This window comes from Solenopsis invicta, chromosome 12 (genome assembly GCF_016802725.1).
Source record: "Solenopsis invicta isolate M01_SB chromosome 12, UNIL_Sinv_3.0, whole genome shotgun sequence".
In the NCBI taxonomy this organism is placed as follows: domain Eukaryota; kingdom Metazoa; phylum Arthropoda; class Insecta; order Hymenoptera; family Formicidae; genus Solenopsis; species Solenopsis invicta.
The window spans coordinates 17,824,131-17,843,510 of NC_052675.1; the positions used below are offsets into that span (position 1 = coordinate 17,824,131).

The 19,380-nt window shown below is 38.1% G+C and overlaps 1 protein-coding gene across 1 annotated transcript in view; it reads left to right on the forward strand.

The window, feature by feature from the left end:
• The window catches only part of LOC105195956, a 49,169-nt gene extending 37,151 nt beyond the window's left edge, over positions 1 to 12,018 (forward strand). The window contains exon 5 of the mRNA XM_026133407.2: positions 1,969 to 12,018. Within this exon, the coding sequence (XP_025989192.1) occupies positions 1,969 to 2,136 (168 nt within the window). The 3' untranslated portion in view covers positions 2,137 to 12,018. The remainder of the gene's footprint in view (positions 1 to 1,968) is intronic.
• The last annotated feature ends 7,362 nt before the right edge of the window (positions 12,019 to 19,380 follow it).

The window sequence follows — 19,380 nt, forward strand, 5'->3', positions numbered from 1 at the left end:
GTGGATACCGTAAGCGGAAAAATACGATTTTACGGCGTTAATCTCTTCGCCGGGAGTACACGCCGTGTCCGCGCGCTCATCGTCACCGATTACACCGACGGCTACGTCCTTCTACGCGTTGTTATTGTTTACCAACTTTCAATTTCCTCCTTTTTCAACGAGCCAGATTTTGAAATTCGCGATACGAACCTGCTGCGGAGTTTTGAAGGGAAATAACTGTCGGGCAACAAAAGGCGACGACGCGTCTCGCGTAGCACACACGTTGGCACGCCTCGGGGCCACAACGCGTTTTCGCGACGTTTATCGAGCTGCTTGGAGAGAGGCAGTCGAGAGTCGTGTCGAGAGCAGACTTTTTCCACGAAGGGAAGACCCGGGCAACTACGCACATATTCCCCAAATGCCTAAAGTAGATGCCATTGCGGGCAAACGACGGAGGAGTCGCATAGCTACCGCGGGGGTTTTACGACGACACTGAAAACGCGAAAGCCCGCACGAGCTTCTTATATACGTGTCGTCAAACCTACTGGAATGTAGTGCGGCCGCTGCCGCTGTCGGAAAGTAACACGTGTCCGCGCGCCAACAGTCAGCCATAACTGTCGCGTATGCAATTTTGATGGAGAGCCGGCCTGCATAAAGGACAAGCATGCTCCGCAGCGCCATGAATCGGCAGACGCGCAGCTTCCCTGTGTTCTAATGATCTGCTATTGAAGTTCGTCGGACTGCGTCCGAAATATCATTACCCGCGGTAATAGCGAAAGCATGAGAGGCAGAGAGTTGCATTTTTAAATGTAAATTATCCAAAGAGCGCTGGGACGTTTTAATTAACACAGATACGCTTTACGGCGATTTTTCCCCAACTGGTTAACTTTTAATTACAAGCAGTCTGACCAAGGGATTTGGACGAATGGTTTTAGCCGCGTCTTTTTGCGTGGAAAATGAAGTTGCGCGCTATGCAACGGATATATTAGCGTTAAAGAAATACTGGCACAAACATAGAAAAACACGGTTACAAATATTTTTGTCATGTATGCCGTTGTTATAGGAAAGGGCTCGTTTGTCGATTCTAGTTTCCGAGATATTCATCACTGTTCTGTCGGTTTCGATCATTATTGTCGAAAAAAAAATTGTTTGCGATTCGCGTGCATGAAGCAACCCGAGATGTGACTCCTGACGTTAATCTTTCATACTAAATAATTTCCATTGTGAAAATAAACATTATTTACGGTCAAGCGAAAAAATTATGCTCATGATTTTCTCATTTCGTCGCTATTTTTTTTTATTATTAAACTTTTCTTTGATATTAATTACAAGTCGGTATTCATAATCTAATTTTTTTAAAAACAATTGTAAAATTCTAATTCTAATTTATATCTAGTATTCTATTGTGCATACTTCATTAACAGTTTCCAGTCTAAAAAAGTCATTAAATGAGAGTAAAAAAAGATTGGAGTGTGTTTCAAGATGTATTGCAAGAGATTTCAGCTTATTCAGAAGATTTGGTTTATGTTATGGCGATTTAAAGATCTTTGAACTTTGAAATAAATTTTTTCAAAAATACGGTGTTTGTAACTTTATTATGCAATTTAATTTTTTTTTTTTTATTAATTTTGAGATGGGAGGTTCAGTAACATTTTAAATGATATAGCCTCTAATTATATTATATTAATTATAGCCTCTAATTATATTATATTAATCTGGTGCTAACTCTAATTTGGACCGAATGGTTTTCTCCCACCTTTTTTTACAACACATTATTTAATATTATTATTAATGCAGTAGTATCATTAATTTTCTATTATGATTTATATATGTACCATTCATAGTACATTATTAACATATGATTATTATTATCAATATAACAATCGAGGGAGAATGTGGTAGAAAAAACTAGAGGAAATTCTCGAGTTTCGTGTGTGCGCGAGAGCAACGCAGTGATATCGTATCGATCTGCTTGCCGTCCTGTTACAGCTGTACCTGACGTCGAACGTCTCGTCGAGCGACTTCAACATGGGCTACAGTATGACGGGTACGCTGGAGCGCGGCTGCAAGAAGACCAACTCCTTCCAAATGACCCACTTCGCAGTGATACGGCGGCGGGACTACGAGAAGGCATACGAGGACCCGAATCCCACCTAGTGTCCGTCCACACCCACGCTCTCCGAGTGTGGGGACTGCGAGCATTACACGTAGCTGGGGGAGCAAAGGGCCGCCGGGGAGGAACGAGATGCACTTCCGCGTGCGTTTGCATTTACGCTGGGGGAAGTGCACTCGCTGCTCGATGGATCGTCGGGAAGGAGTCGCTCCTTAGCGCGAGATTGATCACGAAATCCCGAAGCTCCTGGCAGGTCGGCTTAACGAACGTATACTCGAGGCGCGGATCGCGAGGACGTTCGATCGCGAATCGCTCGTGATCGAGCAACTGTCGGAAAGATATCTGTGTACAACGTTAGATCGCTAAACCCGCCTGTGTTAGCCTTTCTTATTGATCGCTCGCTTCAAACAGGAGTGATCTCATCGCGCGTAGATAAAATCTGCAGGTAGAAACGTCATAGAGAAAAATGAAAAAGAAAATGAAACGAAGGAAAAGTGGAAGCAGATAAAGAGATATTAGAAGGATAAACACGGAAAAGAAAGGCAAACACCGCAATTCTTATTCTATATAAAGTTATCTACATTTCTCTTGAAAAACATCATAAGGCTGGGAGATAATCAAGGCAGAGTGTGAAGAAGGAAGCTTTAATTTGCGTAGAATCAACATTAGCTCGTGGTAATATAAGAGATCATGGAGATGAAAGAGCGCAGATCAAAGATAAAATGGATTATGAGGTAAAAAGAATGCCAAGAGTTTTAATTCTTGCAGGATAAATATTTTTTTACGAGATTCCTCGCAAAATAAATCCGTAATGTATCTCTCACTAGTAGCTTAATTCTTTTGACTTCTAGAATTACGGCATAATTTTTTTTTTTTATATCGGATCTTGTGTTACGGCTTAATTAGCGCCCTAATGAATTACACAGTGTCTTTCTATTTCCCCGTATCGTTAAGATACGTCATTCTCGCGCACAATCCAGTTCGAGATCGGACGAGAGCGACTGGCAGCGACCTGGAAACAACAGCGACGCTTCGTTTCTTCGAGGAGGTAAGAGCGTGGCCGAAGGATCGTTATTATCGCGAAATATCGAAATGAAACTCCAAAGTCGAGTGGCGGCCCTGCGCGACAGAGCCAAACGTCCAAAGATAGTCCTTAAATTAGATCGAATTAATTAGCTCTTAATGGAAGTCGTCGAGCGACGCGCGTACCTATAAGCGAGGAAGCGTATATACAGAGGGCGACGTTGATCGAGAGGATGCGAAAACTGTTTTACCAAAGTACTAGCACGTAAGTTACCTGCAACTTTCTGCCGGCGATAATGCAAGATCGCAACACACACATCTCCAACTCACCAAGGTACACTGCTTCTCATCGATCGACGTATCGATGGCTGCCGCCGCCTCGTCGTGATTACAATTAGTAAGTGATTAACGACTAAGGCTTTTTCTCGGTGAATCAGCTGCCTAGTGTTGTATGTGTGCCAATTCAAAGCCATCGTTGACGAGCACTGTACCTGACAATTACTACAGAGTCAGAGCGCGCGAATGCGCACGGTGAAAAGCCCTGGAACGGACGAAACGATGTTTCCAACTTCATTTCGCGGCCAGTCGAAAGTTTAAAAGGCGTTTAAGAGAGATCTACGGAACCATTGAAAGGGATTAACACATTAAAAAAAAGAAAGAGATTAAAACGTCTTTTAGCTTTGTACGACATTGCCAACTTCTTGAATCGAAATCGTTCAGTTTTTACGTTTCAACTCTTTTGCAATGTACTCGAACAAATGAAAAAAAAAAGAAAATTTAATCGACAGTAAATTCTTCATCAATCTTTTCTCTCGATATTTATTGCAATGCATAAAAATTTACGTCTTTCTTCAATTCTTAAAAATAGAATTTAATTTCCGAGTACAGTTACTCTAAAGTGGTGTAGAGTTCATCGATTTATACCTTCAATAACAAAGTTTTCTAATTTGACCGGTTTTGCCGAGGGATACGTATCGCGTTTCAAGTTTGACGGTTCGCTAGAATGGAAAATTTCATATGACGAGGCCCGTGTCAGGATGCCGGTTATAAATATCGTTTCGCTGGTCTAAGGCTTTATAGGCAGTATATAGCTGTAGCGTGTAGCCGGCTTACAAGGTATTTCAAAGCTTGTTACGCGCCCCTTTCTTTGAGCCACCGCCGACGGACGTCGCTCAAGGAAGGAAGAAAAGCCGCAAGAGAAAGAGAGCTTCGCTGCACTGACGCCGGACACACACGTGACACAAAGCGGGACATCTCTCTCGCCTTACCTTACGTACGGGATCGTCGTGAACCGGTGTTGTAAACGCGTAACACGATACTTATTTTTGCTAAAAGGTAGGAAGTCACTCACACCAGTCACGATGCATCCCGATGAGATCTAAGTCAACGATCGCCGATCGTTCGTTCCGGCGAGTCGGGAGAAAAGCCTCCGTTAGCGTGACGGTCGTGAAAGATTCGCGACGAGTCTTTCCCTATTATATTTTAACGTCAAATAATTGATCCGTATTTAGCGAGTAAAGTTACGTTTCGATGCCGCGTTAAAATTATTTAGTTAATTAACGATTATTGTTATTTGTCTCACTTTTCGTGACTGTTTGATAATATTATCGACGTTATCGATGTTGCGTTGCGATTATTAAATTATTTCTACGCAAAAGTATTATTAACGGCAGAGTGTACTCGTAGGAGGTTGACACTGCTGTCTTTAAAGCGAGAAAGCCGATGAACGGCGAGCGAACGCGATCGCAGAAATTTCTATTATAATAAACTCGTCGTGCGTAACTCCCCTTTATAGTCGTCGATGAAAATCTAGTACCTACCGCTTTTGCTCAAGGAATTACCTATAATGCCAAATAAATACTATAGTACGCAAGAAAGTTAAGTCCTTCGCATTTTTGATATAAAGATACGCATTGCGTTAAGAGCTTTTGTTTAATATCGAGATAAAGTAAGTACATTTTCGAGCGTTGGGACAAAATTCTAGAATGCTATTTTAGATTATTTCCCCTAGAGGCGCGTTATTGATAGTTACTAAACCTATGTCGGGAATTCAGTAAAGTAATCCTTTCAGTATTAAATTCAATACAAATATTTCATTAATTCTATTTTCGATTTTCCTGAGATTCTCATTAATGAACAGCAATTTTCTGAATGTAACAATGATTTTTTTTTAATAGCTGTCGAATCAAAAAGAAGATGATATTCAAATGAACTTATACGGTTCAATGGACGTCATCAGTGTTAAACTTCAAATTTTTAATAAACCACAATCCTAAATTATTAACCCTGCACATATGGGTTCGTATTTGTGCCATTTCCAATAGTTTCCTCTTTCCGACGCAGAAAGTAATTTTTATAATTCTTTCGAACTTTTTTGTTTCAATGTCTACACAGCAGAATAATTTAGTGGAGACTTTAGAGAACATGTGTGTATTTTAACAGAATTTCTCGAGAACTTTAGGAAACTTAAAATCGGGTTGGACACAAATGACCCATGCGTGCCACTGCAGGGTTAATAAAGTTTAAACTTTTGTGCATAGCGGATAATAAAAACTGCGATACATGACGCAGTCATACTGAAAGGGTTAAGAGAAGAAGCCTTTGTGGCTGACTGTCTTGATTGTTCTTTACTTTAACATTGCTGGATAATGCGCGCGTCGACGTTTTTCTCGAATTAACGTGGATGAGAGCAATCGAGTCCCATCAAATTCCTCGAGTCTCCCATCCGAGAGTGGAGTTACATGTTTACAGGGTTTAGAGTTGTTTCGCAATTCAAGAGGGTGAGAAAAAGTTTCCCGCTTTCGTCAGCAATTCTTATGATCCTAATCTGCGCTTCAATAGAAATTCCGATTGCCGGAGAAAGGAAATAATTCTGTAAGCCGATATTGCTCATGATACGGTAAGCTCTCGTTAACTCGAGTTGTCCGACGTCACGGATCTTTCACTAGCTACCACCCTTCACAAACTGTTCCTAGTTTCGAGTTTCTCCGAATTCGAGCTAACGAGGGTTCATTGTACGGGTATTTGCCATTGTGTGTGTGTCAGAATCAAGTTCGTTATCATTATCCACGTTACTTGGATTGCGAAAATCAAGTAAAGAATCGATAAGATAAGATAAATGTACCATTGCATGTATATAAGTATGTAGTTGTATAAAATCTATGCATTCACATACATACACACGTACACACACACGCACGCATACAGGAACACCCTCCGCGAGTAGATAAAATTTTAAGAGATCCTCGTTGATGTTGTAGATCAGTAGATTAGCGCTCGTCAGTCGCTTCTTTTAGACGATCTAGTCCTTAGATCTAGCACGGATCGCCCGTCGTAGTTAGATTGTTTTCAGTAGCGGCGGATTATATACCTAAGGAGGTTACACCGAGAACGCTCGCAATGTACGAATTACAAATTCAAAGTCTACGAGCCCAAGACTTGGATTGAACGATAAAAACAGTAGAATTTTTCATAGCTCGTTCTCTCTAGCTGAGGGTTATTTCTGTACGTAAAACGTGCCGCTTTGTTCGACACGATCCGCTTTACGTCTTAGTTGGCGAAAAGCCTCGCTTCCGTTTTACGACGTCGCGGCACCCAAGTTCAACAACGGAATTTCCGGCGGGCGAGCGAGTCCAGACGACGATGCGACGTCTCGCTCGCCTTCCTGACTTTTAAGATTCATGACCGCCAGTTTATGACGCTCTTGGTTGACGTGACTTGACAGGAAGCCGATTTATGAGAGCGAAACTTGTTAAGATCCTCGGCGAATCGCGAATATTCGATACCCATCGCTCTCTCCCTATCAATGCCATTTACGGCCGAAATTTCCGCTGGCTTTTAAAGCCCTCGCGAAACGCGACAAATATTTCTGGTTATATGGCAGTGAAGCGCAACGAGATGTCAATAATATTGGAAAATTTACTGGATAGTCAAACACGCGTCCATTATGCAATAAAAATCTCGAGTCGATTTTTTTGTAATTAAAATGTCGAAGTGCCATTTTTGTTCAAGTTATTAAAGATTCATCTTACGTTTCAATTTGAACGATTAACTTTTCAAGGGATGAATTTATGAGCGTGATAAATTTGAGAAATAAAATTTCATGTAAAGAGACTTGAGTGACACGATGATTGACTGATATACACTCGAGTTTTAGAAATCAAGAAAAATGTCCAATTATTATGTTCAAAATTAAATTTTCGCGCTATTTGGGACATTGATTGCAAATCGGAATACTCTGTACGACTTTTATTTTGGCGTATCATCAATGACACGCTGGTGCATCATTCAGTTCATGTTTCGCTGCGAGGGTTCTCGGTTTCGCCTCCGGTAGAATAATATTATCGTGTCGCCTAAAATGTTAGTGATCGTATCCTCACTTTTCGGGGTAGTCTTCTATAAGCCTTTTAGGATGATTTAAGTGAATACGTACGTCCGATATCACGGTCCCTCCTAACTACTTAGCCGTAGTCTAGACCCACTGATGCACGCTTCCTTCAAGTCTAAAGAGAGGTCACCTATCTTCGTCTTCAAGCTGCACAACGGGTCTCTAGTCTATCTTATCGCGTCGCGCTACCTAATCACATTCGAATCGCCCAGCGGATATTCAAGTTAATTTAACTTTTAGACGTATTCGAACAGCTACATTCATTTAATAATATCATTTTGTAAATGCAATTATATTGATTCTTGATAATGTTTAAAGTAATTTTTACATTAATAACTATAAACGAAATTTTCCTTAGAGTCGAGGTTGTGTTTTTCAAGAAATTTAATTTTAAATTAAATCATACCAAATAACGAAGCGTAATTATGAATACATTATGAAAATATTTGAAAAATTTGTACATCAACATCCTCACTTTGAACATATGAATTTATGTCAAGGGATACTTTAGAAGCCAAGTTGTAATATTTAAGAAATGTTTATTCTGTGTCAAATCGTTATAAAAATTAAAATGATTACAAACAAAATATAAAAAAAATTTATCTTATATTTGATTGTATTCAAATATTATGATTTTATTCGTATATTTTGCTCAACGATTCTTTGCGCGATATTGTTAAGATTTAACTTTCATTTCACCGATGAAACCCAAATAAAAATCGATCTCGGCGATCCGGATGCGACAGAGGAAGCGAGCCGTACCCTATCTTCGAGATATAACGAGAACGTAAATGTAGGGAGCGCCAAGTAGTAGTGATCGTAGCAGAATCGATGGTCGTCGTTGTCGTGCTCATCGTCGGGCGTCGCAACGCCGTCGACGCTCCGTTTCTCGTTTCTCTCCGAGTCGATCTCGATATTTCTCCTTCTGTTCTTTTCCCCCCTCGCGCCCTTCTCCCATTCTCCTTCTCGTTAGAACGCTAGTCGAATCTTCACCGCTCACGCGAACGTCGATCGGCAGATCTTATTTTTTCTAGGCGGCTAAGATCCTCGACTCGCGATCTCGCGGCTTTCGAATAAACACGCCGTGGGAGCGTCGACGACGGTCGCGACGAACCGGTGATAAATTTTTTAGGATACGACAGTCGGACTCGATATCAACAGGTAATGAGATTCGAACTCGGCGAGTAATAGAATGCGAAGCTGTAATATTTAAAGCGAACTTTGAGAATGTGAATTTCAAATTCTGTCTCCGAATCCTTCAACTGCCAATTTTTGAAAACCGTGAACGCCAAGTGTCACGCTGAAAACGCGTGACAAGTTAATTTTAATTCTAATTTCCTACGTAATTTATAGTTGGCTAAGTGTAACGTGAACATAATTATTTATCGTATATGGGCTACGGTATTTGAAAACTTTTCCAATAACGCCATGAGCCGATGTTGCTGAAATTTATTTTAAGGTAAATGGTGCATGTATATAATATTGTAATGTTGTTTGTGACTTTTACGTCGTGCTTACATCGCAAAAATACAATTTTCATATTAAAGTAATAATATGCAAAATTGAACCCCGTATTAGCGACGACGTTAAAAAAGACATACTATATATATACGAAATAGACGTGTATTTATTTGTTTGATAAACGTTCGCTTAATTGCGAGTTACGTCATATAATGTGATATAAAGAAGTTCGAGCAGAGAAGTGTGCTTTAAATTTCATTACGTTTCATTAATTTCACTTTGCTGTAAATGGTCGTGCGACTGTCGCATCCATATCTCGTTGTAATCGATGTGTAGTCACGTAGCAGGTAGCGAGAGAAGAATGTATCCTTGTAAGAAACTGTTAAACTGATTACGACGCTATACCGGTCTTAACAGGAAAAGATGAAAAAGAAGAAAAAAAAAAAATTACTAACGAAACATTCGTATTCAAAGCTATGGCTGTGATCCTCATTAATTAATCGGTAAAAATCGGTTCATACTGTGTATTCGACATTATATATACATAAAAAATAAATATATATAAATATTATATATATATATTATATATATTATATATACATACACGTAGGTTACGGCGATATATTTAGTGATAAAAGGAAATGATATTTTGCACACACATTATTACGTTTCGCGTTCACTTTTCTTCTTCCTTTCTTTTTTTTCGGCCGGTCGAAATTTACGGTTGCGCGCTCCTCCGCGACGCACGGCGGCGGCGGCGGTGGCGGCGGCGGCAGTAGCGGGGCAGCTTTATTTTTTTATCTGGTGCTAAATCCTCCCTCCCCTTCCCCCAGAGAGAGAGAGAGAGAAAGAGAGAGAGAGAGAGAGTACTAGCGTGCGATTTCGTTGATCGAGACATTGATCGGTCCCTAGGCGTTTTACCCGGTGGCGGGGAATTGAAACCGGTAGAAATTCGATGGCGTAGACACGCAAAAAATGATCTCGACAGCGCTGAAATACGGGGCGATATTTTACGCGTGATTCATGAATGAAAGCAAAGCGAAAAGCCGCGATACAAATGTGGCTTCTAAAAGCCCACGATTCTTTTTTTATTCGTTGTTACGCAAATAGGACAGCTCGCTCTCGTATGGCAAACGAGAATTAAAACGCTCGTTGAAATTGTCGAGCGTAACGCCAAAATCAATTGTTTTATAACGCAAGTTACAAATCCTCAATTGAAAATTGATGCCTAATTCTTTTTGGCTTTTGAACACTGGAACGACCGCGACGTGAAAGCTGACGATTCTATGATCGTTACGTGAAAATTTTTATCAATAAATTACATTATTAAAATATTGTCGCCCATTTCGCTGTGAATATTTATTCGCGGTAGACTTTGTGATTGTGTTTACAGTACGGAAAATCGAGATTACACGCCGGTTTCAATTCTCGCGCGTCGAACAAGAGTTCTGTGGTTTTTTTTTAAGAATAACTGATGTTCGCGTGTCGACGAATGATTGCTCACTGTATTCGCGTTTGATTGAGAATCAAATTTCGAAATCAAAGCCATTAGCGCGATAGCTCCTAAGGTCTCTCTGCGAAGTCACCATCAATGCGTAACGCACACACGATTCGTTTAACAACGTACGTCTAATTAATCGATTAGGCCGTAGGCTTAATGAGCGCGGTAACGCCGCGCGAAATTGCAGGTGGATACGCGCGATGAAAGGGCATTCAACAGTGGCTCTTTGGCCGACTGTACATTGATTGCACTACAAACACGAGTGAATAAAGAGGCTTTGTAACGTACGAGAATGATGCAGATTAAAGCAACGAAGAGTAAATTCGGAGTTCAAATAGATCATTTAACAAATAATTCCTCTGTGATATATTGTACAATTATACCTATTCTCTATTACTTTAATTGTAAGCAAGTTTGTAGCATGAAGTTTATCTATTTCGAGATTAAAATGTACTGACTTTATTGAAAATTAATAACGCGAGTAATTGATACTAATTTGTCCGTTGCACACATATACTTTTGTATTTTAATAATATCTATTCACGGAAGACAAATATTTAATAAAGACTTTTTCTGAACAAATTCGATTATTAAATTGACTTTTTTTTATGTACAGTATCTTAATGCTTGATACACGTTCTTTACTTACACATAACTTGAATTTTGCAAGACATTTTTACGCCAGCTGATATCAATTGTACTATTTTTATATTCTTGCATCTGACACGTATGTAATATTGGTCGTAAAGCCTTTTCGTTCGCATGATATTGAATGGAGCCGACATGAAAACGAAGTAACAGCAGAAAATGTTCCTGTCGTACGCGAAACCCGAGGCTATATATTTTCTACGAAATACGTATATTCTTCGCGCGTGAACGTGTAATAGTATATTGTATTTTATTTTCGCCACTGTTGTCACGTCGTTAATCGCGCGTTGCCACGAGCCCGAGAAGAGGCTCGATTTTCGAGCCTCCTCTCCGCGCCTGCATCTGTAAAATGAGCGACAGAGATAATCAGTTAATCGCGATTTCTTCGTTCCTCGTTGTCAGATTGAGATCGTCGGTGAATGAGAAGAGAATCAAATGAGTCATTTTTAATGCAGCAAAATCAAATGAGAATTATTCAAAATATTTTTCCCAGCCAGGAGGTAACTGGCCAACACAAGGCTAGATATTAACTAATAATATAATACTTTTTTCACCCTTTTTTGTATATTTTTGAATAATTAAAGCGTTAGTTCAGTGTGCGTGAATTCCTGTCGTTTTTAATCTATATAACCGCAATTGTACGTACAATCAAAAGACGTTTATTTGGAAAGCAGATAAACGTTAACGTACGCAAAACTGACGCCAACATTCATCGTAGGATCGGAAAGGTTTAAACGAGGGACACAGATAAATGTTTACTACTATAACTGCCGGAACGAAGAAAGCGCGAGCGTTCGATGTATTTTCACTACAGTCCTGTCTACAGTCAATTCATTTTGTATCTATACCTAATCTATGTATCTATCGTCATAATTTATGCTGAATAAATGTTACATTTACGCATAACAGGCTGGATTTTCATCTTTTCCCCTTTCAACGTCTCTTCGCAAGTGCAAGATCTATGCCGTGAAATGGAGGCACGTAATTCGAACGACACGGAGGTAATTAGGATAGCGTGGCGAATTATGTAGACAGTGAGAAATGGAAATAGCACGCTGAGAAGTTCGATGAAATTCGTTTAACTTTAATTGACTACTGTTTCAAAACACTCGCGAATAATGAAGGATAACTTCCCGGTTCCGATGGCAAGTTTGCCAACGATAAGTAACTCTCCGTCGAGAGAACTTTCCTAATGTAACCGACTTTATCTGTCAGAATCCACGGATCCTCGGGACCTCGGTGAATTAACACTTTGATCTATCTTTTCCTCCGATAAAACAAATCTTCTTTCCATAAATTACATGTAAACATTGCGAGTAACATAAGTTATAATCAAGGCTAAAGTACATTGCAACTCGATTCCGCGGTATTTATCAGATAATTGTAGCTTTAAAGAGATATAATTCCATTTTCTTCGAGTAGAATTTTTAAAGTTGCGGAAGAAATTATGAAGAATATTTAAAAAAACCGGCAAAACTTAAAAAAACCAAAAACATATTTTCACATTTTAATTTTTGAGATACGAGATTTGAAAATATTAATTTAAACAAATCATTTTTTTAATACAAAAAAAAATTGAAAGAAATGTAAGAAATTGAGTTGTCCTGGTTTTAAAAATATATTTCTTTTATTTTAAAAAACAATTTGTGTTATACAAACTATTTTTTTAATTTTAATAAAAAGAAAATAATCAAAACGTTTCTTCAAATTAAAGAAACTTTTCTTTAATCGTATAGCAATGCACAAATTTCTTTCACGTTTTTGATTTTTAATTAATGTAATACATTGCAAAATACGTAAAAAAGTATTTTGCAATGTATTACATTAATTGAAAATCGAAACGAAGCTTAAAAATGAGAAAGAAATATATAAGAAATAAATTCTGAATCAGAAAAGCAACGCAACAAAATTGGAAATTAATCAATCATAGATTAATTTCGCGCGAAGTGACATCGGTATCCATCACCACGAACGGATGAGTTGTCGCAGCTGCGGTGCAAAACTGCTTCTGGTGCTGAAAAGTTCCGTAAGTATTTCTTGAGCGTTTCGCTAACGGGTAACACATTTTCGATAGTAACATCGCGTCGAAGTTACTAAACTCGTCGAACTTTTCGATCAGTCGCCGCACAGTCGGTGTCCGACGACGACGTAAAATTCACCGGAAGTTATCGAGAGTGTGAAAGAACTCGCCGAAACGAGGGGAGAGATGTGGGGATCTTGCGATCGGAAATATAGGGCCGGCTTTATCCGGCAAACGTCCAATATTGACTTAATGAGCGGGGACGTTGCCGCTGCCCTTATTACCATAGCTTTCTCTTTCTCTTTAAAGCAGACCGAAATTAACTTGGTGCCAGAGGACTTATCTCGTGATTGGCAAATACGTTAGAAAGTTACCGAGACGTGCGGATAATGCATAAAATGAAGGAAGAGATCGACCGATGGTTCTCGCGAGATTAAGAACGTTTTATGAAAATAAAATGTTCTTCGTTAATGCAGCGGTGTAATGCGGAATACATTACATTAAAACGCGATTATATAATTAGTTTGCGCACGGAGGGAAAAAATCAATTTTAATACGCTCGTTTTCTAAATCGACTTGCGCATTACGCTAATTATTAACCTATATATATCGTTGCTAAGGTCATTTTAAAATGAAATCGATGGGAGTGGCGTTTAAAAACGCGCATAATATCCGGCGGAAAAATATTCCGATCACGTCGCGTCGCGCGCTTCTGATCGTTCGGACATTCCGTCGCGGTGACGAAAAGCAAATTGGATTATAGATTAAACGTACGTAATGGTGCCATATACGTCATAAATCAGCGATTCAGAGCGCAATACCAAAAACATAAATCCGTCCTATGAGTCATCAGAAAAGGGGGGGGGGAGAGATGGGTACGGTGAACGTGAAGTCTGTGTAACGGGGCCACCGAATTTCGTTGAGAAGCAACTACGAGGTCACTGTACGAAATTCCTTCGCGAGAAATCCGTAGCGATAATGGGAAACATTTCGCGTTAGTTGCGGAAAAAGTTGCCGTCGCACGAGCGTGTCTAATGTCGCAGCCGCGGCCGTTCTTTCGGATTCACGTAGACGTCGTAGACGAATAGCAGTGGTTACGACTCACGTCGGCAATAATGGATTACGACTCCGCGTACAACGCTGCCGAGTGAATCGGGGAGGACGGAGAAGAATGTCTGTTTCGGAAAGTATGATGTTATATCTGTTTCACATCGGGAATAATATTCCTCGGAATGAAATATACTGTGAGTAACTTCCGACCTTAAGAATTTTAAGTTTTAAAGAGAGAAGACAGACGACGTAAGCGTTAAAAGCAATGTAAAGTCGTATTAATCACAATTTAGTTGTCAAACTTTACGCTTTAACTGAATACTCATTTTATTCGTCAAAGTGAATAAGTAAATAAACTCAAGTTTATTGTGTATTTTGTATAAAAATATCTAAAATTGTTAGATCGCGTTTGTGCCATTGAAATTTTCGTGCGTAACGTCTCGAGAGATCCCAGGGGTGTCGCGAACGAAAATCGGGAGCGATTCGGCGAGGTAGATTTGCGGCTAAATTTCCTACCGCGTCGTCTAGTATACGATGCCGATAAGATCGTCGTTAAATCCGTAATGGGATCTTAACGCGAGGTGGGCCCCGTCGGTGTGAATTATAATTATTACTACGCAATCGTCCCGAGATAAGCCGCGATTTAAGACACGGAAGACCGTGCTCGCACTTTGTGCTAAGTTAAATGTCAGATGGATTCCATCCGCGGTGTGAAAGAATCTGAGTATAAAGTAATCTCTGGCTATTTAGCAAGTTAACTAAACTATTTACTTTATAATCTTATTCAGTATATTTATGGTTATTTTATTCGTATTATACGTACCCACCAAAGAATAGTTTTTTTTAATTAAAAAAATATTTGTTTGAATTAAAGAAATTTGTATATTGTTATACAATTAAAGAAACGGTTTTTGATTTAAAGAAATTTCTTGGTTCTTTTTATTAGAATTAAAGATTGGTTGTGCAACCCAAATTCTTTTTTGTAACGAAAGAAATATTTGAAAATAACCAGAGTAACTAAATTATTTCTTACATTTCTCAATACTTTTTTTGTATTAAAAAATTATGTTTAAATTAAATGTATTTACTTCAAAAAAGCTAATTTCTTAAAATAAATTTTTATTTTTCTTAAAAATTTACTTTAACTTAAAGAACTAATTGTAAATTAAAGAATCAATTTTTTTAATTTAAAAATAACTTTTTTGGATGTGCAATACAGAAATAAAACTGTGTACACAACTATCATTTTCATCAAAAATTATTACCAAATATGTTACTAAATATATTACCAAAAATTATCTTTATATAATTATAATAATTGCAATTTTCATAATTTCTTGAAACATTATTCAAATTTTGAAAATGATGCAATCTATTAATAAAAATTGTAATCACCATTATTAATCATGATAACTAGATTTATTTATTTTCTTAGACAATAATTAAATTATTTTTAATATAGTGTATAAATTTGTATAAATAAAAATATAAAGTGATTAAAAATATGAACATTATATCTTCATATTAAAAATATGAAGATATAACGTTCAATTAAATTCTGAAAAAACGCAAATTGTTGCATGAATCTGGAGGACGGAAGACAGTGCGGATAAGCTGGGAAGCACACCCTATGTTTATTATTGATATCTGTATATCTCGTCGCGGGATGAACGGAAGGGGTGATTACCTCGCGAATCTCTTCAGTATAGTTAGCACGAGGAAAATGTTCTCCGGGAAGCGAACGAGGGGGAGGTGGTTGTATAGCATCAGCTCGGTAATTGAACTGTCCAAGTACGAGATGGGAGCGCTTCGCAACACGGTAGCACGATAGGGATCAGTTAGTGAGATATTACGAAATTGCCCGCCATATTGCAATACTTATCGGCACGTCGCTCGCGCGCGCGGAAAGTCGCACCGCGCTCGATAAATCACGTTCAATCTCTTTTGTGCCGGGACTCACACGCGAATGGGAGACTCTTTCGATCAGGAGGATGGAATCTCCGTTTTGCAATTTAGATCGACGACACGGCGCGCGAACCTTATTTCGCTCGTACACAGGTCGTCAGACAAGCGGGGGGAGATTATTCAATGTCAACGTTTTTTCTAAATCGTTTCTCAGGAGTAGTCTAACACTCGATAAAAGTTAAAGTAACCTATGTTATTTGGAAAAAAAAACATCTGAAAAACATTTGGAAAACAAACTAAACGCGTTGTTTATCTACGTTTATCTATGTTTTCTATCCAAAGTAAATAAAGATATTACAGATAAATATCTTGTGACTATAAATTTTGAGCTGTCGAATATTTTAAATATCTATTAAGTGACTTATAGTTTAGGGAATGATTTACATTTATAACATTAATATTTTTATTTTAAATTGTGCATGCATTTTAAGTTGTCCACTAAATTGGAACTTGTTTAAAGTCTGCTTTACACGATCTATAAGTGGTGACAAAATTAAAAAAAAGAAACAATCAAATATTCTATACATAATTTTCATAATCAAATTATGATTCGTATAATACGACAATTTCCTTTCATCCATAATTTAATATATAAATTATAAATAAAAATATAAATAGAATTCTGTCGCAAATTATAAATTGTGTAAAATGAGCTTAATAATAATACTCTTAAAAGTTTATTATAAAATTACGAAGTTCGCTCTTGTGATTATATTTTCGTTAACTCTACGTCGACTTTACGCTTCTTCATCGAAGTCAATTGGATCGATAATAAAGTGTTCAAAGCCAACATAATCGTCTACGAAAATCATCTCTTTCGTACGCGTGCGCACTTCGAGATGACTTCGATCTAGTTAAAGGGTCGTCACATAATTATCGATCATCATAGGGTCCGCCATTTAATTAACACGGACGTCAATCGAACGCGTCGACGTCGTCTCCGAAATCTCGCCACTTTGTATGCGGTCGGCCGAACAGCACGCGGCTCTACATTGCCAGTTCGAAATAATTCAATTTCAATGGTGGTGGCTAATTTAATTGTCTCTCTCACGCGCGCGCACGCGATAATATCGCGCGCACTACGCGACGAATTCTAATCGCGCGCTTTCCGTGCGCGAAACCATGCGACGGCGAAGGGACGGCGGCGGCGCGTAATGTAACGCCATTACAATAACGTCATCCTTGTAATCTCGTACCATCCCGACACGTGCCAGAGTCCTGAGAGTCTCGGTATCCACTCGAATTTCTCAGGCGAATCCGGCGCAAATTGGACGATTAATTCTTTTTGAACCGCTTGATTATACCGTAGAACTTGAATATCTATTTTATCATGCAATTAAGGATGCAAAGAAAGGTTTGATTATTTTATATCGCATTCTTCTGATAAACGCCTTAGCACAGGGCTTACGATATTTTATATTTTATTGTTACACTTTTTTTTAATTTTTGCTAATAAATATAACATTTTTATAAGATATTTTTTTATATATTTTTAATGCCAAAACATAAAGAGTTACACAGTGGATTATCGATGCATGGTGGCGTAGTCACTGCGACTGCACGTGTTTTTCTGCTTTAAACTGAACTTTTTTTGTGCTCCTGTCAAGTAACGTAATTTTAATTAGCTCCATCATATTTCTCGCCTCAGAAACTATAAGAAATGATGTCCATTTTATTTTTCTCGGGCACACAGTAAAAACAAGCTTTTTTATAACGCTTCTCTATGGCTCATTATTTAATGTACCGCAAATTTGAATGAAAAACGTTGCTTAATCCAAGAAGAAAAAAATAATTTTTTGAATTAAAATACATTTTTTATTTAAAAATAACATTACCTCCAAAGATGGAAATGTTAAAAAAAGTTTGTACTTTTTTTAAATCTAATTTGCTATTGTTCTGTAGCACTTGTTCCACGCTACCGTGAGTCAGAATATTTACAAGCTATTTACATGAAGTACCACTTTCCTTTCTGTTTATTTCAAGAGAGATTAATTTTTTTCTTTTTGTTAAAAGATAGCGAAAATTTAATGTTTACATAAATGTAAGCATTTTAAATCATGCTTTAAAATATTTACTCTTAAGACACTTTCAAAAATGTAAGCATTTATGTAAACATTGAATTTCCGTTATCGTACCCTAGATGGAGTCAAACCTAAATAATTTCTCTTATTCAAAAATACGCAAACAATTATATAAATATGCATGGATTGTGAGGCACATCTTCAAAGGGCTCTATGTGAACGCTGTCACATACTAATAAATAGAAGAGAAGAAAAATTGGAAACAACACTCGACGTCGGGTATTATTTCCATCTCTTCTTCTCTTCTATTTATCAGTATGTGACATACTGATAAATAGAAGAGAAGAGGAGACGGAAATAATACCCGATGTCGAGTGTTGTTTCCATCATTTCGTCTCTTCTATTTATCAGTATGTGACAGCATTCAATTCACATAGAGCCTTTTGAAGATGTGCCCCACAATCCATGCATATTTATATAATTGTTTGCGTATTTTTGAATACGAGAAATTATTTATGTCCGACTCCATCTAGGGTACAATGACGGAAATTCAATATTTACATAAATGCTTAAAGCCGCGACACAGGCTTTTGCATAGCTGCATAACCGTACGCATAAAGAAATTGATTGGCCCATTTCCTTATCCATGTGCTAACGGACCAATCAATTTCCTTATGCATACGGTTATGCAGCTATGCAAAAGCCTGTGTCGCGGCCTTTATATCTTTGAAAGCCTTAACATATTACGTACCGCTCACGAGTTTTCTCGTGTTTCGCGCGCCATCTGTTAAGGACCGCGTATGTCTTAGAGATTTCTTTGCGGTACGCAATGTGTTAAGAATGAATATTTTAAAGCATGTTTTTAAATGCTTAAATTTATATATACATAGAATTTCCGCCATCTTTTAACAAAAAGAAAAAATTAATCTCTCTTGAAGTAAACAGAACGGAAAATGGTATTTCATCTAAATAGCATATAATAAATGAAAAATTTGCAAAATTTTGCAAATGCGAAATGAGAGAAACTAGGCATTCTCCAGTTTTGCGATAAGTGAAGTCACGAAGAACGCAAAAGCTGTCTCACAGTCGAGTTCCAGCGAATGTCCATTAGGCGTGTGCCGATTGCCATGAACGTTTAATTTAACGGCGTTCTTGCTCGCGAAACTTTTGCATCGCAAATTACGACCGGAAGTAAACGGAATGGATCGTAAC